This window comes from Odontesthes bonariensis, chromosome 3 (assembly GCF_027942865.1).
Source record: "Odontesthes bonariensis isolate fOdoBon6 chromosome 3, fOdoBon6.hap1, whole genome shotgun sequence".
In the NCBI taxonomy this organism is placed as follows: Eukaryota; Metazoa; Chordata; class Actinopteri; order Atheriniformes; family Atherinopsidae; genus Odontesthes; species Odontesthes bonariensis.
This window is the reverse complement of record NC_134508.1, coordinates 29,443,877-29,468,543: the sequence shown is the minus strand read 5'-3', so window position 1 is coordinate 29,468,543 and position 24,667 is coordinate 29,443,877. Positions and strand designations below refer to the sequence as shown.

General features: G+C 42.2%; 3 protein-coding genes across 3 annotated transcripts; 2 read left to right on the top strand and 1 right to left on the bottom strand.

Annotated features, from left to right (window-relative positions):
- Positions 1-367: 367 nt before the first annotated feature.
- On the top strand, positions 368-6,596 carry prelid3b (PRELI domain containing 3). The gene is made up of 6 exons (XM_075461489.1): positions 368-525; positions 1,618-1,786; positions 3,030-3,119; positions 3,685-3,755; positions 3,848-3,950; positions 5,150-6,596. Exons 1-6 carry the CDS (start codon positions 494-496, stop codon positions 5,264-5,266), a joined length of 582 nt encoding a protein of 193 aa, XP_075317604.1. The 5' UTR covers positions 368-493; the 3' UTR covers positions 5,267-6,596.
- Positions 6,597-8,803: 2,207 nt separating this feature from the next.
- Positions 8,804-16,591, top strand: aurka (aurora kinase A). The gene is made up of 9 exons (XM_075462210.1): positions 8,804-9,161; positions 9,436-9,496; positions 9,856-10,195; positions 10,278-10,314; positions 10,409-10,600; positions 10,810-10,948; positions 11,203-11,351; positions 11,510-11,684; positions 15,871-16,591. Exons 2-9 carry the CDS (start codon positions 9,437-9,439, stop codon positions 16,051-16,053), a joined length of 1,275 nt encoding a protein of 424 aa, XP_075318325.1. The 5' UTR covers positions 8,804-9,161; position 9,436; the 3' UTR covers positions 16,054-16,591.
- A 1,184-nt stretch (positions 16,592-17,775) lies between these two features.
- On the bottom strand, positions 17,776-22,290 carry slc32a1 (solute carrier family 32 member 1). The gene is made up of 2 exons (XM_075461488.1): positions 21,340-22,290; positions 17,776-20,276 (listed from the first exon to the last, which is right to left on the bottom strand). Exons 1-2 carry the CDS (start codon positions 21,730-21,732, stop codon positions 19,089-19,091), a joined length of 1,581 nt encoding a protein of 526 aa, XP_075317603.1. The 5' UTR covers positions 21,733-22,290; the 3' UTR covers positions 17,776-19,088.
- Positions 22,291-24,667: the final 2,377 nt, after the last annotated feature.

Sequence of the window (24,667 nt, the reverse complement as noted above, 5' to 3'; positions counted from 1 at the left end):
GTTGCCAAGGTTTCAACAGCATCATGTGAGGTGTATGGTTTACTGTGAGGATTTGATCAGTGACTTTGATCGTGTTGGACCAGCTGAAGATACTCTGCAATCTTGATTGAGCTGAATTGCGTAACATCAGAGGTTAAATGTCCGCGGCATCGGAAAGCTACCCAGTCTGACATGAAACGTACTACACGTTAAACTGAAGCGCTATAATCCTGTGATAACCAAGATTACAATACATCGGACGCCAATTTCAGTAGCTTTAATAAAGAAAAGATGTCACATATTTCGCTGTTCTTGGGTCTGCAGATTCACGTGTAATACGTTACACAAGCGGAAGTGCGTAACGGAGTCATGTGACTGCTCTGGTATGAGAGGAGGGGATTTGCGGCTGTCTCTGAATGCGGTTCACTGATATTTGTCAGTGTGCCTGTCTACCTACCGGCTTATCCACACGTTGATCTGAGCCAACTCCTGCATCGCTCACCCCGGTATAACCATGAAAATCTGGACCTCAGAGCACATATTCAAGTGAGTATAAGATATGTATTTTTATAAGCAGCCCGTCTGTCTGGTTATTTGGATCACCGCCTGGCTTTTAATTTATTCCGGAGACCAGCGTATAACCAGTAATAGCAGCAAGCATTGTACTAAAAAGACTGCTAACTGAAACTTTAATGCCACAAGCTTGTGTTTGTAGTCGAAGCTGGTAACTTAGCCAAATTCCTTCCGCAAAATATCCGCCGGTGCCTTTTGTTTTTGACCACATGTCACACTGTAACAAGGCACACGATTGACAGGTTTCAGAATTTATTTTGAATTGCGTAACGAAGCAGTCAGGTCCAGCCATAGACATACGGTCCAGCCCCCTCCGCGCAACCTTTCCCCTACATTTGCCGTAAATGACTACGTCACAACGTCGGCGCGTTACCACGTCTCCGTGGCAACCATGCAGCGCTTTCGGCGCTATGTTCGACGACATTACTACTCAAAAAGAAAAGCCGTAACTTTTCAGCATTATTAAGTTGCTAATGCACATCTCGTGGGTATACTAAGCTTACACCACATTTCAAATAACACTGGATATTTGAGCTGTGTTTGACTCCTTACAGATATTCCCACATAAAGGTGTTTTTTTTCTTCTTCTAAAGTTAACAAGCTGATTTATTTGATTAATCCACCAAGCCTTGAAGCGGAAATGTTTTATTGTTATTGCGGGTACTTTCACTTTTGTTAAATTGGTAATGTCATCTAATCAGTTTGGTTAGTTTGCATCTTGCATAGTAAATCTGGTGCAGTTGAGCTGTTTTTTTTTTTTTTTTTTTTTTTTTTTTTACAGTGCTGAGTAAATCAAAAACACTGTAGCCTATTCGAATTTGCATGTGTTTTTAACTTGTGGTAAAATGGGAAAGTGTGAAGCTGTGTCAACAGGTAAGGGTATAATGGAGGACAAAATAACAGCGTAGTGATGTTGCAGAGAATATCTTAAAAGTTGTATGAAATGGACATGAGAGAAGAGTAGCTCAAAAGTGCTTTTAGAGTACTATATTATACATGAGCTTGTTTGGATATCCATCGCCTTTTTAAATTGATTCCATATACTTTATGGCCTTGCTTTGACAGCCACCCATGGGAGACGGTGACCAATGCTGCTATGCAAAAGTACCCCAACCCCATGAACCCCAGTGTGATCGGAGTGGATGTCTTGGACAGAAGCGTTGACAAGCATGGCCGCCTCCATAGTAAAAGACTGCTCAGTACGGAGTGGGGTCTTCCATCTATAGTGAAATCTGTGAGTGTCAAAACCCAGCATATTATCCTCTTTGTTTCATTGTGGTGGGAAAACGGATGGAAAATTACTTGAAAGTCGGACCAAAAACAAAAGCATCTTAAAAGTCCAGATATAGCCAGTGAGAGGGGGATGCTTTCCATTCAGCACACCTGACCTTAACATGCAAGGCTATTTCTGTCCGGGGACAGCAGCAGACCTGGTTGCTGGCTGAGGCCCAGGGGGGTTCATGAATGTGTGACATGGCTCGCGATGTACAGGACATGGTAGTAACATATCTCACATTGCTGAGATGTAATCCATGACACCATGTGGTGTAACTTTCCATATGTGTGTCAGGTTAGTTAGGACTGGAGGTGATTTGAACACAGAGGAGTGACGGAGGCCTCTGGACTTGCATAACATGTCATATGATCTCGTTCCATGTATCCGTGACTTTCTGAACTCTGTAGTGATAAGGCTAGAGAAAGCAAATGCCTCCTACTTGTGTGGTATTTTCTTTGTAAAGATTTGCCAGTCAGCTGGTGTTCTTTAGCCCTGACCCTCACTTGGATGTCTGAGGAAACCTCATGGCTAGCCCCTGTAAATCCAAGGACAGTCTATGACACAGACTAACCCACTGACTGATAGCATATTAACACAGCCGTTAATCGGATTGTCTCAAAGTAAATCACTTCTGAGCCTCAGTGTTTGTGTATGAACTGGATGTGTCATGTAGACATCTTCCCCTCTCTCCTCTTTACTTCTGAACTTCGTTTCTGAGACAGAGATGTCGTTCTGTCCTCGCGTGGGCTGACGCTGAAAATCCAGGAATCGTTTTATTGGTCAAGCTAGTGGGCCAAAAACTTTTCAAAAAGTCTCTGCTAGTGTTTTTCCTTTTGTTACTGAATGTTTGGCTAAAAAGGCTAAAAAGGCTAAAAAGAAAAAAAGTCTTGCTCGAATGTAATATTTAAATGAACATTTCAAGATATCAAATAAAACAATGTGAGACTTTGTTCAACTCAGAAGCAGTTCATGATACTTTCACTTAGTTTTATTCAGCATTTCTACTGAAAACCTGTTTTAAAAAAAAAAAAATTTCATTAAACCTGAAGTTGTAACTTTAGGTAAATCAAAGCCAACAGATGCTTTTGCAATTGCTATAAGAAGGATAAGCAAATGTGTCCTTAAAGTCTTCAAGAGAAAGAAATGAATGCATTGCAGGTTACTTAAGCTGGTATTAAAGTGTCTCCTTCTTTGCTTTCAGCTCATTGGAAATGCACGGTCGTACACGTATGTGCAGGAGCATTCGGTTGTGGACGCCAAAGAGAAATCTTTTGAACTTCAATCCACAAATGTGAGTACCAATAACGCCCTACCCTTGAGTCTATGTTGAAATCTCTCGTACAGTTTGTACTATCGAGGGTGCCTCTTAAAATCAGCCTGGGAGCTAATGCCATCTATAGATAGCTTTATGATAGAACATAGTACTGGGTCACCTTGTTGTGCTACCAGTTTCATGACTTGACATTTGCAAGCAGAGACACAAGTCTGCTTTAATTTCTGCCTCTTGTTTCAATAAGATTTTTATTTTCAAGTAAATTGTTCTTATAGATTCTGTTGGCAAAACATTGTCTGTTTGAAATGTGTCAACTCCAAGCATCCACACCCAATTTAGATCTGCTGCCTGTTACGTACATTCTACCTTACCCGTGTTCTCAGAGTGCTACAGAGGGAGTTATTCTCAGAATGAAGTCTAACTTGTTACACAGTTTGGCAGCTTAAATGTCAACCCTATGTTCACAGTGATTTTTATGAGAGATATCTAACAGCTCTCAGTGTTGGTGGTGTTGTAACCCTTGATTTTTTTTTCATTTAGAACCTTTATTTGCTCACTAATCCTTTGTTATTTTCCTCTTCAGATAACTTTCACAAACATGGTGTCTGTGGATGAAAAGTTAACTTACAAACCACACCCCGAAGATCCAGAGAAGTACGCTCTCACACGACATGACACTTTAAAGCACTCAGTTGTCGTCTGGTGACTTTTGGCTTTAATTTCTTTTAAACCACTGTCCTCTCTAGAACAGTATTGACCCAAGAAGCTATTATCTCTGTGAAAGGAGTCAGTCTCAGCAGTTACCTCGAGGGAGTTATGGCCAGCACCATATCTGCTAATGCTGGAAAGGTAAGATTCTGATTAAAACCAAACTTTCCTCGGGTCATGAACATAAGAAGCGTAATCACTGGTTTAGCTTGTATACAATATGTAAAGTTTTCCACCTAACTGTCAAATTTGAATTTTGAAATAGCTTTTTTTTTTTACAAATTATGAGCCCACCCTTCATCTCGGGTTATGACCTCAGCTAGTACATAGAACATGGGGGTTATTATTATTATTATTATTGTCGGAAAGACTTTAGAAGGACAATTGGTCTGTATTTCAAAAGTAAAATTTTGAAGAGTTTGAAAAGAGTCTTGAAACTAGTTTTTAAACAAAGTAGTTTAAATGATATATCATTTAACCCCAAATGAAAGCAATAGTGATCACAGCTGTTTGTGATGGCCACAAAAAAAGCTGCTATCATCACAGAAGATAAGAAAAGACCAAGATGCGTGTAACATCTAAATCTAGGATTTGTCTTCGGTGGTTACGTTGTTTGGATATTTCGCAGTCCAAAAAAGCTCTTAAAATCGAACAGTGTTGCCAACACTGTTTTGTCACACGTTTTCGGACATAAGCTACTCTGCTGCGAGTCTGAATGCAAAAATCCACAATGTTGCAGATGAACTACAGGGTTTGTGACTGAACATTCTGTGCTGTTCATGTGCACAGTAAAAATAAAATGATCAGCTCTCCTTCCATTTGTCCTCATCATCTGAAAATGAGGAACCAGTAAAGACGGTAGACGTTGAATTAGTTTTAGTCTTTATAAGAACTGTACCATAAAAATGTTTCTCATTCTAAAGATAAATTGGTACTTGAAGGTTGAAATGGCTGGATAAAGTGTTGAAATGTCCCTGTAGCTAAACTTTTAGATGTTGATGTACTAGATTTCCTGTTCAGCCTCCAACAATCAAAGTTTTGGACGTGGCCCCATTCATTGTGAGAAGGGAGAAGAGAGAGAGTTGAAATCTTTTCTTTTTGCATTAAATAGGTGCTTTGTACACAAATTCTTTGACGCAAACCTCCTTTTTTATTAAACTCACAGCTTATTTTTAATGAGTAATGACAAGTATCTTTTATTTATTGTTACGCTGCAAAATCATGTCCCTTCTTTGTTTTTATTAAAGTTTTTATTAAATTTTTATTCCAGTGATATCGTTCATCCTAATTTTCTACTTGTTGCAGTTAAATTCCTTGACTAATATATCATTTTTTTTCAGGGCCGTGAAGCCATGGAGTGGGTGATCAGGCGACTGAATGCAGAAATCGAGGAGCTGGCAGCCACAGCGTGTGGAACCATTCGCACCCCGATGGCTGCAGCCGTCACTGAGAAATGACACCTACCTCCTCCGTTCAGCAGAGTCTGAGAGAAACCGCACATCAGTACAACCAGCCTTCCTTTATGATGCTCTAGGGCTGTTTTGGTGCTCTGGGTTTTCTGTATTATTTAAGGGTACTCTTGCACACTTTACTATCTACATTAGATATATTTTAAGCAGCAGGCTGCAGCATAAAGGGGTTGTGATGAATGTTTTCAGTGACTCTGGGGTGAAAAGTGGGCGGCATGCTCGGGGACAAGTTTAAACACCGCTGTCATTTGTGTGTTCAGAGGCATGTAGCATTGACAAAAAGGCATCCGAGGCACTGGATGAACCAGAAATGCAAGAAAAGTGCCAAAGCAGAAGCTGCCTTTTGTCCAGCCTCTTAGACACAACTTTTCCAGCTGTGCATTTGTATTGGAAAAAAAACCTCATCATATCAGCAGGTCTCCTCTGGTACGAGCTCTGTGTACAGCGACGGAGTCTGAAGACGAATAGTTTGTGGTACGAAGCGTAGAGATTACTGTGAGTGCTTACACTGAGAAATGATGGGAAGAAAACTACTTGTCAAGAAGGGTATCAAGTGCAATGCATGTCAAGTATACATGCGAGTGGGTTGACATAAATGGGTGGTTTAACATGTCAAAACAAAAGTTTCACACTTGGGGTTCATTTGTGTCTGAGAGCCAAGTCATATATTCCTGTGGGACCTCTGTGATACCAAGACTCTGTACCAGGCAACATGTGTTAGCCTGATTCTAGCCTGATGTTGAATAACTTGTTGTTTGGATGTTTAAGTTTAATGAAGGGATCAATGTTCTTGCCATATTTATGTTTTTGAAGTAATGCAGGACCTTCTCAAATACTGCGTTTCTGTTGTGTAGATGTAAATCTGTCTGTTCTGAGCTCTGAGCTCAGCAAGAGCTTGTTTGCTGACCTCCAGCAGTTTTCTGAGAACGCACATGATATCGTCAGTTTGTTGTTTTTCTGTCTAAAGGCTGAGACCTTCACTATGACCTACAAACTGACACATTTTAATTAATCAACAAAAAGCTGCTATACATACTGTGGACCCTAAAGCTGGTAGAACTGCTTTAGTGGTTACACTCAGTATTTGAGAGGGTCTTCCATAAAGTGGATGCACTAGTTTCTTTAATATATATATTTTAACTATGATATTTATTAGGGAGTGATTCCATGTGTTTTTTTTTTTTTTTTTTGTTGGGACAGAAAATATTGTATCATAAGCTATTTATGAATTGTAACTTGTGGAGTTTTGACTGGCTGCCTCTGAAAAACTTCTCTGACCGAATGTGGAAATAAAATCAGAATGTTTTATCCTCTTAAATTGCAGCCCTCTGTCTGTTCTTCTTTGGAAAGTTATAAATGCTACAGTATTTGGTAGGAAGTGGATGTTTATTTAATCCAGGGATTTTGATTTGCATGATTAACTGTGTGTTTGGGGGGGCTGGGAGGGGTCTGAGCTCTTTCCAGTGCTTATTATCTTTCTCTCACACTCCCAGAGCTGCGAGGTGGGGTGGTGGTACTGGTCTGCTAATTTCCAGGGACTGGAAATACTCTCTTTATTCCCTCTTGCAATTCTCTCCCTCTCCCTCTGAATAGCATGCTGTCACCGTCTTTCTCCTGGCCAAGCTCACCATTGCTGTAATTTATTGACCACCAGGCCCTACTGGGGACTTCCTGGAGGAGCTGGACTCTCTTGTCTCTCACTTCCCTGATGATGGCTTCGGCCTCATCCTTCTTGGTGACTTCAACATCCAGACAGAGAAGCTTCACCCTCTTGTTTCTCTTCTCTCCTCCTTTGACCTAGCTCTCTCCCCATCTCCTCCTCCACCTACTGGACCTTATCTTCACCAAGCACTGTTCTAGCACCAACCTCTCTGTCACTCCTCTTCATCTCTCTGACCACGACTTCATGTCCTACACCCTCTCCCTCTCCTCTCCTCCCTCTCGACCTCCCCCCACTCACGTGGTATCTTGTCCCAATCTACGCTCTCTCTCCCCCACTGACTTCTCCTCTTCTGTTCTCTCTGCTCTCCCTGCCCCTGAATCTTTTTCTCTTCTATCCCTTGACACTGCTGCTGATCTTCTTCTCTCCACCCTGTCCTCCTCTCTGGACAAACTCTGTCCCCTCACCTCCAGGCCTGCACGCTCAACTCCACCTGCCCCTTGGCTGTTGGACAAAATTCAAACTTCTGCTTCCAACTCCAAAAAACTCTTTCAAACTTTCACACAAACCAGCTAATGAGGCATCGATCTGAATCAGGTGTGTTGGCGCAGGAAAACATCTCAAATCTGCAGGACAGCGGCCCTTGAGGAGCAGAGTTTGAGATCCCTGCTTTAAGGCAAACATTGATTTATTTCTAATGAAGTATAAGGTTTTCACTCAGAGGCCGTGGCTAAATAGTGCCACATAAGGGCCAAATGTAAAACTGAACATTTCAGCCTGAGAAGAGGTGAATTGTGTACCGCTGATAAAAGGGTTTATGAGTTAACACATGCTTCCAAATGTTACCGATAAGTCTGTAATCTTTGCTTGTTGTGACAGAGGGGCAGATATGTTAAGCATATTTAATAAATTACATTAAGACTATTGCTGTTGTAGTTGGGTCAGAAACTGTGCAATAATGTCGAGTATTATTATTTTTTTCAGTGAAAGGTGAAAAACACCCCATCATATTAAAGGTCTTATCATAGGAAGATTAACAGGAAACAGTTCATACAACGTTGAAAAAGCTGCAGTCAGCAGTAATTCTATTTAAATACATATTGGTATGTTGAATTAAAGCAAACAATTATATGAATATAAAAAAATATTTTGTATAATATATGTTGTCGAAGCTATTTCTAGTTAAGTCTTAGAATTTAGATTTATTTTATATTTGCTTAGTTTTTGGTTGATAATTAGCATTTTTGTTTAATTTGAGTTGTTAAAGATAAATTGGTTTGTAATTAATTTAATAATTTTTTTGTTTGGGAAATGGGCGTTTCACACATAAATACTTGGGTTTTAGGGAGCTCTGGTCGCACTTGGATGGTCACGTTTTTTTTTTTTTTTGTTTTTTTTTTACCAGTTCTCAGTTCTCAGTCAGTCAATCAGTGGGTGAACAGTTGAGGCAAGCAGGCAGAAAGAGCAAGTGCGGGAATCAGAGCAGGAGAGGCAGGAAGGGATCCTGTGAAGCTTTTCATGTTTGGTTTTGCCTGCAAACTCGAAATAAATCCACGATGAACTATATTTATGACGTTTAGGACCTTTTGTACTGCGTAAACCAGAAACCCACAGTGTGTCAAGTGACTATTTGAGTTATATTTAATTTTAGTTTGCTAACCTTTAAGTCAAAAGTTTTGTCTATTATTTTCATAGACAAATAGTCACTACATATGTACTAAAATGATTGAGTAGCTCAAATTGTTGGATGCAGCGCGCACTGCCCTCTACTGCTTTGGAGGAAACCCTCTGACGTCAAGCTGCTTCCGTTTTGGATAGAGTCTCAGCCAATAGAAAACAAGTGCAGGGCATTCCCTCAGCCAATCGGATACCGTAGTTTGTTTAAAGGTTTTAAACAGAGGGACATTTGAAATCAAACAAGCAGCGTTTAAGGAAAGTGATGTCCGGTCACATTTAGAGTTGGAACACGCACGTCTGTTTATCCTTGTTTAACTTTTTATAACACGAAAACTACTGATACTTCGACAGCGTTTTTAAAATTGAACTGTATCGCGACGTTTCCGTGGGTATTCCTTGTGCATGTAGCTAGCCACAAACACTAGCTTTCGTTAATTGGCCGACGTAGAAAGCTTGCGGAGCGTTACCGGCTCGAGAACTTCTTCAGTTCTGGATAAATTCAACGGATAGTGGTTGCTCACCGTCATCGTGCAATCATATATTTAGGTAAGTTGTGCTAACCTGTTACTAGCACCTTATCGAGTATTGCTTATGACGATTTGATGCTTTAGCTCCTGAGCTAACACAAGCGTAGTCTGTAAACGTTAGCTACGTCAGGATGATGACTGTTAAACATGATCAATTATTAAAAATCATAAACATTAAAAATCCCAAACATTCAGAGAAATACAGGAGTGCTTAAAATACTGCCGCATCTTATTGATTGCGTTGTACTTAATCAGTGATTTGTTCCATCTAAACTTCGACTTTTCCACCACAGTATGGACTCCACCACACTCAAAGTGACAAACGGCACAAGACTTCAAAGGCCTGATACGAAGGTAATGTATATTACTGTAACCACCAGAGCTTTCACTTTAGTGGGCTTTATTTTACATGTTAAGCACATGACTTGGAGACCTGTATGCACAAGCCAAAGCCCTAAAGTGTGTCTTAGAAAATCTGAGGTTAAGAAGAGTGACACAACAGCCATAATAGAAAACCATGGATCAAGTTTTCAAAAGAAAACCAAAACAATTTGTGTCCAAAGAGCAAGAGTACACACACTACACTATAAAACAAAAATTAAATGATGATTGCATCACTGAATTATTAAAATGCAAGACGTTTCACACACATTATGGTCATATCAGTGTACATATTATTGTTTTGACTATTCAGTGATTTATTTTGCTTGCAGTCAAATGGTGAGGGACCCAAACGGATTCCCGTGTCCCAGCAGTCACAAGGGCTCCAGAAGGCTGTAGTCACACCAACTCAGCGGGTCCTTTGTGGGCCGAAAGGTCCTCAACGTATCCAGCGACCTGTCAGCCATCAGAAATCAATATCTCACGTTTCTGCTGCTGTCAAGTCCAAACGCCCTGCTGACCAGAATGTGAACCCCGCTACTCTGAATGTGAATCCTGCACCGCAGGCCAAACCTGGCTGCCAGCAAAACCAGCAAGAGATGCGTGTTTCCAGTGCGAACCCCAATTCAGCCAAACCACCATCGGAATCGGCAAAGCTGGAGAAACCACAGCGTAAGCATACTAAACTAGACAAACTAATCATAGTGTTTACATTTTGGATGCTAAAACATATCCTTTTTTTCCCCTTTGTTAGACAAACCTGCCAAAAATGATGATCCCTCTGGATCAAAGTATGTCAAGTGTGACTTCTTCGTGCTACTCTTACAATCTTCTGTGAGCTTATAGATTGTTTTGTTGTAACTGTGCACTGCTGTGCTCACACAGGAAGCGGTGGAGCCTGGAAAACTTTGACATTGGCCGACCATTAGGAAAGGGGAAGTTTGGCAATGTCTACCTGGCCAGAGAGCGACAAACTAAGTTCATCTTGGCCCTGAAGGTGCTCTTCAAGAAGCAGCTGGAGAAGGCTGGGGTGGAGCACCAGCTGAGGAGAGAGGTGGAGATCCAGTCTCATCTCAGGTAAAATGTTGTCAAAATGATTTCAGTTTACATGAGTTGGGGATATTATGAATAACAAAGGCATCTCTAATTTATCATCGCAAAGTATATTGGCCAATGGGAATCTTCATGTAGTCCAGACAGGTTTTTTTTTTTTTTTTTGCTCTATTGAACTATCATTTGGGTGAGTCGAATGTCAAAGAATAATTGCCTGCATCGGCATTTTACAGGCATCCCAATATCCTGCGCCTCTATGGCTACTTCCACGATGCATCTCGTGTTTATCTCATCCTTGAGTTTGCGCCCAGGGGGGAGCTGTACAGCGAGCTGCAGCGCTGTGGAAATTTTACTGAGGACAGAAGTGCCACAGTAAGTGTGCCAGTTTAAGTTCTGAACTTCACGATGCCATCAAGTTAAACGTTAACATCACAAGTTTAAATGAATGTGGAATTTAAACAGATGAAATAATTAGTTTATTGATCTATTTCTACAAAAAAGTAGACTCTTCTGCCTCTGTTTTCTTTTTTTTTTTTTTTTTTTTTTCTTTAAGGCTATTGATAATAAGATAGGGAATAGAAATGGAAATGCATTCATAATACTTTGTTATTTATCTGCTATACTAGTACATTATGGAGCTGGCCGATGCCCTCAACTATTGCCACGCGAAGAAGGTGATCCACAGAGACATCAAGCCAGAGAATCTGTTGCTGGGAGCCAACGGGGAGCTAAAGATTGCAGATTTTGGCTGGTCTGTTCACACCCCATCTTCCAGGTACTCGCATATGTTCAATAGAAGACCTCTGATTTTGTTTTGCAATGATTAGCTCTGTCGGTCATATTCGTGACAATTGTTTGAGGATTTTTTTTTTTTTTCTTTTTCGTACATCTTTCTGCTCAGATTTGTTAATGTCGCTTTCACTCCCTGTCCAGGAGATCCACACTGTGTGGAACACTCGACTACTTGCCTCCTGAGATGATTGAGGGGAAAACTCACGATGAAAAGGTGGACCTGTGGAGTCTGGGAGTCCTGTGCTACGAGTTCCTGGTTGGAAAACCCCCATTTGAAGCAAAGACTCATGATGAGACCTACCGCAGGATTTCAAGGGTACGACACCCAATTTACAGGCACTTTCCTCTGTGGCTTCTTTAGGCCAGCGGCCAGGCTTTATAAACCTCCCACAGAATGCTCAGTTAGGATGGAAGCGAAACAAGAAGACCTCTCCCAGAGGGGCAGATCATAAGTAACCTGAGATGTGATGGAATGAAGTTGGATAAGCTTTCTAAATAGTTAGTCCATCATCCCTTATTAACTTTCATGTCTCTAACCAACAGTGTCTCTGACACAGCAGTGTTGTTTTTCTGTTTCTTTTTCTTTTCTATGACATCATGACAACACATCTCCAGTTTAACTGTTGCAGCATCCTACAGCCTGGCCCTTTGCTCTATTGTATGTTAAAGGCCCCGGTATGCTTCTCCGTCACTATCGGACAATCCGACTCCGTGGTCATGCAGAGGCTATTAAACCTTTCAAAGTTCTCCGGGATTAAAGGGATAGTTTGCCTCTTTTGACATGAAGCTGTATGACATCCCATACTAGCAATATTATTTATGAACATTGACTTACCCCCTACTGCGTCCTGTGAGCCGAGTTCCAGCCTCGTTTTGGTGTTGAAGAAAGTAGTCCGGCTAGTTGGCTGGGGTTTTAAAAATAAAGGGTTTTGCTTCTCAAAACAATATACGTTCAAAAGAGTAATACATTTGCATCACAAAATCGTTGTCCAGGAAAAAGTCAGACCTCACAATCGCTTGGCGCTATTTTCTCTCTACCTTCATATCACTACGGGCTGTGTAAACTGTGTAGACCGTGCAGACCGAGCAGTAAACACCGTAACAGGCGCGGCAGGTGGCTGCACACATTGATATGAAGGTAAATATGAAGGAGAGAAAATGGCACCAAGCGATTGTGAGGTCTGACTTTTTCTTGGAGAACGATTTTGTGATGCAAATGTATTACTCTTTTGAACGCATATTGTTTTGAGAAGCAAAACGCTTTATTTTTGTGGCCCCAGCCAACTAGCTGGAGATTAGCAAAGAGATTCAGTGGTACTTTAGCTTTACATTTGCTAGTTAAAGATGTGAATTACTGCAGATGTATTCTCATGTCCATTCCAAATAAATAAAAAAAATTACGTGTTCAGAGGCTGTTAAGAAACTATAGCCCCTTTCGGACCGAGCCGGTCTAAGAACCCAGTTCTAAGAACGGTCCTCCTCAAATTCTGTTCTGATAACTGCCCTTCCCCGGCGGAACTGTTTCAGTCTGCATTCGCACATGAGTCGGGACTGATGCGCCGCGCGCAGCCGTCTGCGTCAGCGACGTGTTACTTTAGCCGTTTAGCGCCACATTCAACAACAAAACAAAACCTGGTAAAAGTAAGGAGAGAAGAAAAAAAACACCACCAAGAAGCTAATATGGAGAGCTAGGAGGCCACCGTGTTCATGGTCTGCATGATGGTGATATTAATCATGGACGATCACATCAGGCGTCTAACATCGAGGCTGGAAGAGCACACAGAGAGTCAGGATCGAGCGCAGGCCATACTTTTTCATTTCATGAAGGAAGGAGAGCAGAGCGCCGCAGACAAAGGAGACGACGTGTAAGTTTAACTTATTAAACACGCGCAGGTTGTGTCCGTGTTGTATGAGGAAACATTTCAGCCGTGACAGCATGACAAGGAGCGTAGCTACCGACCACAAAAACACCTCCGTCAGATGTGTTCCTATAGAACCCAGAAAAGACCCAGCCTCGGAGAAGGAGCTAAAATGGTTATAGGAACTGAGGGCCGTGGTCCCGAGTTCCTGTATGTGCAAATGCAGGAGAAAACGGCCCCGTGGATTAAAAGGTTATTAGAACTGCCAAAGGTTCCTACAGTCCGAATGCGGCTTATGTCCGCCTAGGACCTCAACCCCTCAGGCACTGCTCGACTTGCTTTAGAATGAAAACTTCACCTATGTGTTTCTAATAAATCTTCTAGAGTAATGATGCCTTATCCAGGTGATTCATGAGCACGCTGACAGCTCAAATTGCCGGTGTGAATCTCTGGAATGGCACAAGTTTCTGCCTCCAGGCATGCAGGACTGAGAGGAGAGAGGTGGATCTGGGGCAGGAGCTGCAGGTTTAACCGTATCACCTGTTCTTTGATAACTGGCCTGCTCTCTGTAGCCTTTCCCGGACGACCATAAATCAGGCTTAAGTCTGTTTGCCTAAATACGCTTTATTAAACATTGTTTATTTCGCCACTTGACTGTCGACTAAATGAGCTCGTCTCAACTCAGTCCAACAGCTGCGGTGCAGAGAGAGGTTGGTGTCTGACACAATCCATCTGAGGCATCAGTTCAGTGAAAATCGGTCACAATGTCATTGCTACTATTAGGAGCTCGATTACAGGCCTAATTTAAGGAGATTAAGAAACCATTTTAAGTGGAACAGCTTTCAGATGGACGTTCAGAGAAACTATCGGCGTCTCTGCTGTCGCTTGCAAGACGGACGGCAGGTCGTTTTCATTTTAACAGACTGTTTCAGCATCGTCTCCGTCACATTATTAATAGGCTTCTTTCAACCATCAACATTCAGTGTCCGACAGATCTGCCCCCACAAATGGGCTTTTCTTTGCTCTGATATTTGTGTCGGACATGTCAAAGCCTCACAGTTTTATCATCCTTTTTTTTTTTTTTTTTTTTTTTTTTTCTCTGTTTACCAGGGTGATGGTTTCTACCCATATGTTTGTTGATCTGAGAAACCTGAAAGTTGTTCATGTCTAAATATGTAATCATATGGTTCAGGTGAATGTAATTTGAGATTTTTCCAGATTTTTTTTCTACCCGTATTCTGTTTGATGCCGACCACAGCCGCCTGTTTGTTTGCACAAATAGAACGATGACGATCCGCGATCCGATTGCAAGTGGTCACGCTCGCAATTCAACACCAGTCGTAAACCGGTGCACTTGGATCTGTCCGTTTTTCATTAGATTACTCAAAGCACTTGTAAAACTACCTGTTAGTTTCACACCGTTATAGTTTCACTCATTTAGTTTTAAACTTGATAAGAAGTCTGTTTAGCTTTTTAAAAACCTGGAAATCACGCAGAAATTTGACCAAAATATAGCACATTTGTATTGATTTAATATTCTGATGTATCGGCCTTGACTGATTCATTTTCTACCCTCTATTTTAGCTTTTTTTTTTCTTGACCATAAAACGCTGCCTTCATCACCAACTGAATGCATAGTTCCTGTAATGATGTGACACGCCTATTTTGTACCTGAAAGCGATTGCAAAGCTTCTTTAGTGACAGAATGTCTGGTGCAGCAAATGTTCACATTTAAATTATTACTTCAGGCGAGAATCTGCTCCATGAGTTGTTAAATAACGGCGAGTTCTGGTCAAAAAGGGCAGATTTTTAGTGTTCAGGGTGGGTCAAATGTTTGAGAGATTAAATGCTGAAAGGATTCATTGAGTCAACATTGTATTGGGGTTCAAATCGGTGCTTAAATTGGCACATTTGACGAACATCTGAATGAGGAACACTGGTTGACTTTTAAGATGGTTAATTTATTTTTCTTGTATCTGACAATCCATTGTTAATTTAAACTTAACGCAAACTACTGCAGAACCTGTTATGAGTCCAGCCAAAGGTAACCATAGTTGCCACTCAGTTACCATAGTGAGCAGAAAGTCAGTGGCTTTGTGGCTGACTAAGCCATTAATCCTGTTTTAGAGTTTACACCCATCAGGTCTTAAAGTGTCAAACATGTGGAGCAAATGCTGCAGTTGGCTCTCCAAGCTGTTGTAGTTACTCAGCTAATTGTGTTGCGATGACCTGGGCTGGCCTGTTTAACAGACATCTTTTCGTGATGCTGTAACATGTTCGGGCCCACTTTAGGATTTAATGAGGTCCAACCTGTGAGGTTGTATAAAAGCAACAAACGAGCAACCGTTTGAGACGAGAGCTACGACGTCCGAGCTGTCACTTTTCCACCAGACAGCGTTAGTTGGATCCAAAGTAAGAGCTGTTTTAAGATGTAGAGAAGTTCTGATTTTTGTATTTTCAAAGTGGGCATAACACTTTTATTTAGAGTGTCCCTAAATCCGGTCTTAACCCTAATTGACTTTGTTACCAGTTAAAACGGGATCTGTAAGCGTGGAAGTTTTTTTTTTTTTTTTTAACGGGTCTGCTGCTTGGATCCCAGCTAACATCACGCATTACATCTGTTCTCCGTTTTGTTCGCTGCAGGTGGAGTACACTTACCCCGCACAGGCTGGTATTGGCGATGGAGCCAAAGACTTGGTTGCCAGGCTGCTGAAGCACAACCCCATGCGTAGATTGCCCATCGAGGGAGTCATGTCCCACCCCTGGGTAGTCGAGTACTCCTCCAAGAAGCCCACGACCCTGAATAATGACGAGTCCAGCCAATGACTCCTCTCTAAACATTTGCCAGTATGCACACGAGGCTTGAAGGCCACAGAACACCAACAGTTCAAATTTTTGGAGCGCCACCGCGCAGCTGAATTTTGTGACCTATGATGACAGAATGACGTCACGTAGATGTTCTGTCTATAGACATCTTGAGCCACTCGTTTTTTTTTTGTTTGTTTTTTGTGTTTGTTTTTACCTGTTTTTTTTTTTTCCTGTTTTACCAAACAGCATTTCTGTGTGTAAATATTTCACTGTTGTTTTTTGTGTAATTATGAACATTTTAATACCTATACTTGAAATGACGAATAAATTATCATTCATTAAATGTCACTTTGGAATTAACCGTGATGTGTTTATCATTGACGGTTGTTTTGTGTGTCTTGTTCGCATTTCATTGTTTTGTCTCGAGAACCCAAGCAGTGAAAGTAGTTTTCAGGAGGTATTGGTGCTCTGAGCCCAGCAGAGGGCGCTACTCAACCTTTAAACCATGGGGAATGTTATAGATTTTATCAAAGAGGAATTCATACTTATTTTCTTTAATTGTTTTCACGCATATATAATAAAATGTTGGACTTTAAGTTAAGCTTCTGGTCAGTTGAAGTCTGTGTCCACTTCCTGCATCCTTTACCTTTGAATTGAATGTATTTTATCCTGGGCTTAACGTGTTTGTGTGTAAGTCCGTGATGTACATTTTTCAGTATTTTGAGTAGGAGAGAAATGTAGTTGTTCTGGTCTACAAAGCTTACACTTGAGCAAAATCTTACAGTAACTGATAAAACGAATGTTTTGTGTGGGGAATGTTGTCGGTTTCCCTTTCGCATCCTGTTGGGTGTAATTAGCTTCCCTGTCCACTTGGGGCCCCCCACTGTAATATATAAACCTGTAAGGGAGATCATTTTAGGATGAAATTCTGCTCATTGCACTGGTGTTTATTCCCAAAATATTTTATTTCTGTCCTTCTCTGTGAGTATGTGGTTTGAATTAACAGATAAACGTCCACACAATGTTATCTTTCTGTGGGTTGTTGCTAGAAAATACTGACTGGATTTAATTTAGACTGTTTTACTAAACCGAACAATTGCAGATGTTTTTAAAGTTGGTCATTCATCTGAAAATAACCTGCTTAGAAACATTGGATCTACACACTCTGCCGTTTTTGTATAGCTCGGGAACGGACTGCAGAATCTGTAAAGGTGGCCTCCAAGCTTCAAGTTCAATTCGTTTGCTGCGGCTTGATCTCTACATCTTCAGATGAGGCCACTCAAAAATGAACTGCTCGTCCAGATGTTGCCTTGGTGCGCAGGAGGAAATCATCAGAGCGGATGAACAGGAGGTCTGGTGCATGCCTGCAGTAGAAAATATGTGAAACGCTTGTTTTGCGCGCAACATGCCGTAATGTGCATCTGAAAGTCCTTACAGAGACGGTGTGGGCTGCCGATTATGGACCCGGATTAATTGTAAAATGAATAGGAACCGATAACCCCACCCCCTCGTTAACTAAAAACAACAAACTCAAGTCGTATGATTATGTTTTGTTTATCCAAGTGAAGGCCAGTGCAGACCAGCCTGCGTCATTAACCTTAACTTTAATTTTTCTTTTTCTTTTTCGAAAAAATGTGACTGCCACTGACCATCGTTTTCTGTCTTTTATTATAGAGAAAAAAAAATACATGTTCTGATCGTTTTTAGTTTTTACATAAAACCACACACAGTTTTACAATATAATTTCACTTATTTCTTTATTCTTCAATATTAATTTCACGATATATGATAACGACTTTGAGATATACATTCCATCTTTTTGAAACCACAACAACACACTACACATACGGTTTTATAACATTTCCACAGGATCCATTGGATTGCACAGAATGAAAAATGTCTGTATGCACATTTTCCTCTAATGATCTCACTTTTATTTATTCATTTTTATTTTTCTCAAATTCATTTCGGACACCGAATTTTAAAGACGGGAGTCTTTCACGTTGATTTCAACAGTAGGCCATGTGGTCCTAAATGCATTGTGTTAGAACTGAGTGTGCCGTATTTTAATTCAAGGTCCCCATCTACAGAGAATTTGGGTCACGATGAGGGGCGTTGGATGAATGTTGTTACTGCCGATTGGAAAGCTCAGTTAAAAAATAATCGAAGAATATTAGGAGGGGGAGGAGGGAGGAGGGGGGGGGGGAGGCAAAGAAAAAGGCCTAAAAGGTATAACACGTTCACGCAGAGGAACCGAAATGTATTTCCATATATATTTTTTAATGTTCTACTTTCCAGTTTAATTATGTGTGTGTGTCAGAAATAGGTTATCATACATTCAATGCATAGTTTGTATAGCTGCTGTGTTCTATCTGGTATTTTGCATTGACAGGGGAACGTCCAAATTTTGTGAAATGTTTCCAGATGCAGTCATGTTTCCCAACTTATTGCCACTGCGTTATCATCTATTTCTTTTTTTGTCTTGCTGGTCCACAGGCTCATCCTGGCTTTAACACCACACCCCACAGCCCGCAGTCATGTTGTGAATCATCTAGATGAGAGCGACATTTCTTTATCAATATTAAGTCCCTTTGAGATAAATCTTATCGTCGATAAATCACATTATGTCCAACCATCACAAACTCGAGTGTTACATGAAGTGAGGTCTCATGTGGCGACGCACCACAAGAGCGACGAAAAAGGCAATGTACCCTTTTTGCAACTTTGTTTCAGGTCAGTACTGTAAACGTTCACTCCACTGGATACTGTTTTTGAGTACTTGTGTTCGCGTATTTATACAACGTGTGTGTGTGTATTTGATGTTTTTCCTGTGCAGTGTTTTGTGGATGCGTTAGGTTCCCTCACATCCTCAGACTTTATTTGTGGTTGCGTGTTTGCGAGAGTGAATTGATGAAAGTGGTGCATGTGTGCTCTTTGCGCGCTTTTACGCATGAATCAAGCAGAGGGGCAACGCTCGCCGCGGAGTCGTGTGTTTTATGTTTTCACTAAATGGGGATTCGCAGTTAACATCTAGTTCCAGCGATGGCTTGCGTCTATTCTTGTATGTTATATCTGAAGGCCTCTATGAGCCCCTCCATCGAATGAATGAAACCAGATACGCTGCATATACCTCCTATTACAAAGATTGCGACATCAAAGAAAACCTGGTGCCACTGCAGCTTTCTCCATAAAAGCTTGAGGTGGAAGATACTGGGAAGCAGAAAGCAGAGGCCTGCGCCCGTCAGGCTGCCAGTGAGACCCATGAGGAGGGCGAAATGTGGCACATAGATCGCCATGAGCAAGGTGAACACAACAAGGGTGCATCGGAGAGCCAGTCCCCAGGATTTTAGGCGTCCATCGCCTCCGTAGCAATCCGGAAAGTACGCACGTCCCCCATCCTGGAAAAACGATTTCTCAAATACCTCGACGGCAGCAAAAAACGGCAGCGGATAGGACAGCAAAGCTTTGGCCACGAGGAAGAGGTTTACGACAGCTCGGATGCCCGGTGGCAGGTTGTCTGTGATGACTTCCTTGGTTTCGTCAGCCCAGGTCAAGTAGGCCACTAGGGCGAACAGGCCCTTGAGGATGCAGGCAGCGATGTGAGTCCATTTCATCATGCAGTGGAACTCGCTTGGTTTAGTCATGTTCCCCTCCAGAGACGGCAGGAAGATCTGCGAGGTGTAGCTGAACACGATAATCCCAATGGAGATGGGGAACTTCTTGACATCGATGTAAAACTTGACCTTGTCCCAGGCCCAGTCTCTTGCCCTTGAGAGGCAGTAGGCTATCACCAGGACGTTGATGACAAAGTGGGCCATCGTGCACAGCAAGCTGAACTTGGAGACGGCTTTTAGGTTCTTGAGGAAGGCGCAGGGGAGGAGAGCGACGGTAGCGATGATGGCCCACGACTTCTGGGAAATTGGCATGTTTGGGAAGCTGTTGTACATGAGGTTACCACTGACCACCACATACAGGATGCAAGTCATCACTAGCTCTATGATTTGGGCTACATTCACGACATGGCCACCTAAAGAAGGGAACCTGGGCGCGCAGCAGGCGTTGGCAATGTCCACATAGGAGTCCCTAACACGGACGAGCTGCCCATCTTCGTCCTCCTCGTACAGGCAGGAAATAAGGATTTTCCCTGTGTAACAGCACACCACGGCGGCGAAAATAATGAGAAAGAGTCCGAGGTATCCTCCGTGCAGGATGGCGTAGGGCAACCCGAGCACAAACATCCCCTACAAACAGAAAGAAAAAGAAATATTGTGAATGTCATTTGGTTAAATTGTCCTTAAGGAGCCTATTAATAATTTCTGTTTCTCTGAACAGGCTGTGATGTCTTTTTAATTGAAATAGCCAGATCATATTTAAAGTGGGCCTTGTTATTGCTCAGCGTGACTCTTCAAAAGATTGCATGTTGTGGGTTTTCCACTTCGCTTTGAGCGCATCCGCCCGCCTCTTACGTCATTACGAGCTGGTGGAGACACACGGTGACGTCAGAGTGGCTGGCGTGACCGCAGCCCGATGGCATAAAAAAGAATACATCCAGGGATTTTTGTCGCATTCTCTATGCACTGACATCAAAAAGAGCAGCGCGCTCACATGCTTCTCTGTACGTAATTGGATGCATTTCTACAGCAGTCTTCTGTCTTCAGGACAGATTTGCAAAATATGGGACTTATTGGACTTTGTGCCGCGTAAATGTCTGCCTGTCCTGCTTAACCTATTTAGCTCTCATAAAGCTCTAATTAATTTAGGGACTTTAAACTTTGAAATATAACCTCCAAAATAATAGATGCTCGTGAAACGATTGGACTTTCTAAAAATCCAAAGCCTGTAAAATATTGTACCTATTCATAATGCAGAGTAAAATAGTTATGAGGGAGGGGACACTGGACATCACTACAGACAAAGAATGTGTTTGCTGAGGGGAGTAGGTGGAGGAGGGGGCACACAGCAACAACTACCTCCCTTTTTTTTAAACGCCCAAAAGAAAAGCCAAAATCTCTGCAATCTTCTGAATTGAATATTGCAAGCCAATACTTAATTTAAAAGGTGGTTCAAGATGTCTTCCATTCTTTTAATCAAAAATAAATGCGCTGCTTTAAAGAACAGCAGCTTGGGAAAACTGCTGCAAAACCATAGGTAATTTTCGATTTGTCCAAGAATAGTTTAACAAACCTCTCAAAAGGTCTCAGGTGTGCGTTTATTTAAAATTTCGCAGTTGCTCTATAGGCGGCTCAGCCAATTAGAACCGAGCACCGGAGCCGCCCGTCTGTACTCCATGCTGCGCGTCTTTACCTGGATTGCGTTCGTGACGTTCCAACCCGCCTCCCAAGCGGTGATTTTTGGTCTGTCTTCACTCAACTCGTCGTTAGGACCACCGTCCTTTGAGGCAGAGCGCGGTGGACCGGTGCCGTCCCTCTGGTAGTGGCTGTCTCCATCCAGCTCGCCTCCGTCTCCGCTCCCCTCTCCTCCAATCTCGTCGGTTGTCAAAATGTCCATCTGCATACCTTGCCGGTGGTCGTAGTCCAGGTCATCGCAGGCGGCGAAGCCCAGAGCCTCCTCGTTGGTGGCGGCCTGGAACCCCATCCTGGCGAACATCCCGCTCACCTTTGCCTGGGATTTGTTGGACACCGACGTGGCTGCATTTGACAATTTATTAGAGAGCTTGCCTCTGATTAACGTCGCCATTTTCACTCCTCTTGAGACTCTTAAACGCTTGCTGCTTAATTAATATTTTTTTTCTTTTTCCAATCGGTTACAAAAATTCAGGCTACTCTGGATTGCAGCTCCTTATTCTGTGCATGAGATAAAGCCACAAGGAAAAAACGCAAGTTTGGTTTCAAGACACCGACGGTTTTCAGTTGCTATCTCCACTTCTTGTTCAGTGTGCGGCTAATGCTCTTGGTTATCCCCAGGTTCATGTCACCTTCAGACGTCGCAGCTCCGTTTCTGCATCTTGGCACTGCGCTTTGATGCTCGACTGGTAGCGCACCTTTTCACACTCCGAGGCGGTTCAGCGGTGTGCGCAAAAGCTTTACGCACGAGAAAAAGCGAGCCACAGGTTTCCTGCCGGGCCTGTATGATCGCTTTCTTTTGGGTGATAAAGTGGCAGGCAGCTTTTTCTGGAGTTGCTTGTCGGTGTTCAGGTGCCTTTACTGATGCCAATGCGGTACCGTGGAGTCCGGGGGGTGGGGGAGACTGGGAGGAGACACGTGTCTTCATCAGTCTGCCAATGCGAAGCACGTCTCCAGCCCTCCCAGTGCCCCACCAGGAGAAAACGGGAGAGATTTGCTGCATTTCTAGAGGAGGTGCTTGCAGTACCCCCACCACCTCTTCCCCAACCCATAATCTATAATACCTTATCCTAACATCCAATGACATTCCGTGGGCCTCAAATCTTGCATAACTTTACGCGTATAAAAGGAGACTGAAACTTGACGAAACCCGAAGCTCTTTGGACCAGATTACATAACATCCAAATTCAAGGATTTGCTTTTTAAAATATCTAATGTTGCCATTGCTTTAAAAGAGAAGAGGACGTGGATCATCACATTTGTAACCTAAATTGCTTATGGGATTACGCGGATCTGGTTTAATTGTGCCGCTGTGTTTGTTCACGGTCAGGAAAAGAAACATTTTCGTGCGTTTTGTTTTTACTAAATTGCGGTAAGACATAGAACTCGAGATAGCACCCATTACACTTTGCTAAATGCAGCTTATTGTTCAGTATGTACCGAATCGAAACTTTGATCTTTATCCAATACACCGTCTCGTTTTTCCATTCAGGACGCTCATTCATTCACATTCATTCATGACTTGTCGGCTACCCGTGGAAATGATGCGGCACTCTGAGCCAGGGTGGCGTTCCCGTTGAGGAAAAAAAGATGACCAATGATAAATTTGAAAGAGGATTTCTGTTAATTTGCACCATGATATATTTTGATCTGGAAGGCCTAATTAAATTATTTTAATACTTTGGAAGTCGAGAGTAAAACTTAACCTTAATAGGCTACAGCAAGTAGTATTTTTAATTTTTTTTTTTGTTGCTTCACAGAGAACAATTCAAAGCATCAACGTTTATGTAGACACAATCAGATCTTCGATTGTCATCATGAAACAAATCTGTTGATTTGGGTTAAATGGGTCAATAACAAAGACCCACGCTGTTGTGAACAGTTTGTTGGCATTGCCTTGTCAGTAGTTTGTGTTCACCATGTTCCGTTTCCTCAGGCTGTGATCATCGCAGCTCTTCAGCAGGATAAAGCTGCGGCCTAGTCGGTTTGACACACTAAAATAACCTGGATTTACACACAGTGACTTGCACGATCTGTTTGTGTTGAAGCTGAGGGGGTAAAATACTGTTTTTGTTTGTTTAAAAAAAAAAGAAGCTTTTAGTCTTTTAGTCTTCTTTTTTTCATGACCCCGTAATGGACGATATAACAACACAGACTCACCTCACTAAATACAAGTCTTAATGCTATCAGCTTTAATTTCTTCCCTCAGTCATTTAAATTAGTCTCCACTGGTCAGACAAGTTTCCGATTAAAATATTGCTGCTTCAGCAAACCACCAACAGACAGGTTTGCTTGTTGTACAGAATTGAATGATCTCAAGATAAATCCACCTCAAAGCCAAACTACAACACGGTGATCTCACGGATTCACGCTCGGATGGCCGCGCAGGCCGAGCTGTATCAGGCCTGCGCATCACCGGTAAAACCTCTTAATACGACGCCAATATATCGCTCGGTCTGACGCGTCCCTGCTTTGTAAGTCTTTTGTGTTCCTTCCCTTTTTTTCCCTCCAAACGCACAGTTGTGGGAACGAAAATGCTGCTTTCTGTGCCCCGAATGAAAGAGTTAATGACAGAGGCTGTTATCAGCGGGCTGCAGACATCCTCTGATCTGCGCTCTGCGCTGTCTGATGGAGTGTGCCGCAAGATGAAAAGAGCAGCCCTGACACTAACAGCTTACAGCGGCTGCCGATCTTTTCACGAGCTGCTGTAATAATAATAATAATGACTGTAAATATATTGTGATCAATGTACTGTATAGGTGACTTGCAATAGCATTTAGTTTTATGATTATAACAGCGCATATGCAAGCCTCTGAAACTTATGCACGCGGACTAAACGTCTCACGAAAGACCTCCATCAAAGATTATCTAAGGTCATGCCATTGTGAAAAGAAATTGTGAAAATTCTCAAAAGTGCATCGAAGAATTCATCATTTTTGAGTTTTTAAACCCTTTTAATGGCCCGAGGTGACAGTAAGGGTATTTGTAGCCAGGCTTCGTTTGTAGGCACGGGAGCTGCATCCTTATTTTTTGCAAAGAGGAGTAAAGCGATGATCCCAGTTTATCACCCATCCCGAGAGTCATCAGAAGGTCAGGGTGCCACGTCCCATGAGCATCCTCCTCTCCGTCGATACAGACATGGCCAATAATAGTTCTTTATCGGTGTTATCAGAGTGCTTTTGTGTTTGACCCACATGTCCGATGTCCACCTTTTCTTTCTTTTTTTCTTTTTGGTTATAGAAGACAAATTCAAAATGGCATTGTGTGATCTCAGTTTGCCCTCAAAACCATTTCCTCCAGTGCCCTCCTCTCCCTCTGCACACTCTCCC

Bases quoted from the DNA above. Each gene is read 5' to 3' on its own strand.
- aurka (XM_075462210.1), top strand. From the start codon at position 9,437: ATGGACTCCACCACACTCAAAGTGACAAACGGCACAAGACTTCAAAGG. The intron at 10,315-10,408 runs GTATGTCAAGTG...GTGCTCACACAG, and splicing joins GATGATCCCTCTGGATCAAA to GAAGCGGTGGAGCCTGGAAA. The intron at 10,601-10,809 runs GTAAAATGTTGT...GGCATTTTACAG, and splicing joins GAGATCCAGTCTCATCTCAG to GCATCCCAATATCCTGCGCC.
- prelid3b (XM_075461489.1), top strand. From the start codon at position 494: ATGAAAATCTGGACCTCAGAGCACATATTCAA. The intron at 526-1,617 runs GTGAGTATAAGA...TTGCTTTGACAG, and splicing joins ACCTCAGAGCACATATTCAA to CCACCCATGGGAGACGGTGA. The intron at 3,951-5,149 runs GTAAGATTCTGA...ATTTTTTTTCAG, and splicing joins TATCTGCTAATGCTGGAAAG to GGCCGTGAAGCCATGGAGTG.
- slc32a1 (XM_075461488.1), bottom strand. From the start codon at position 21,732: ATGGCGACGTTAATCAGAGGCAAGCTCTCTAATAAATTGTCAAATGCA. The intron at 20,277-21,339 runs GTAAAGACGCGC...TTCTGTTTGTAG, and splicing joins ACGTCACGAACGCAATCCAG to GGGATGTTTGTGCTCGGGTT.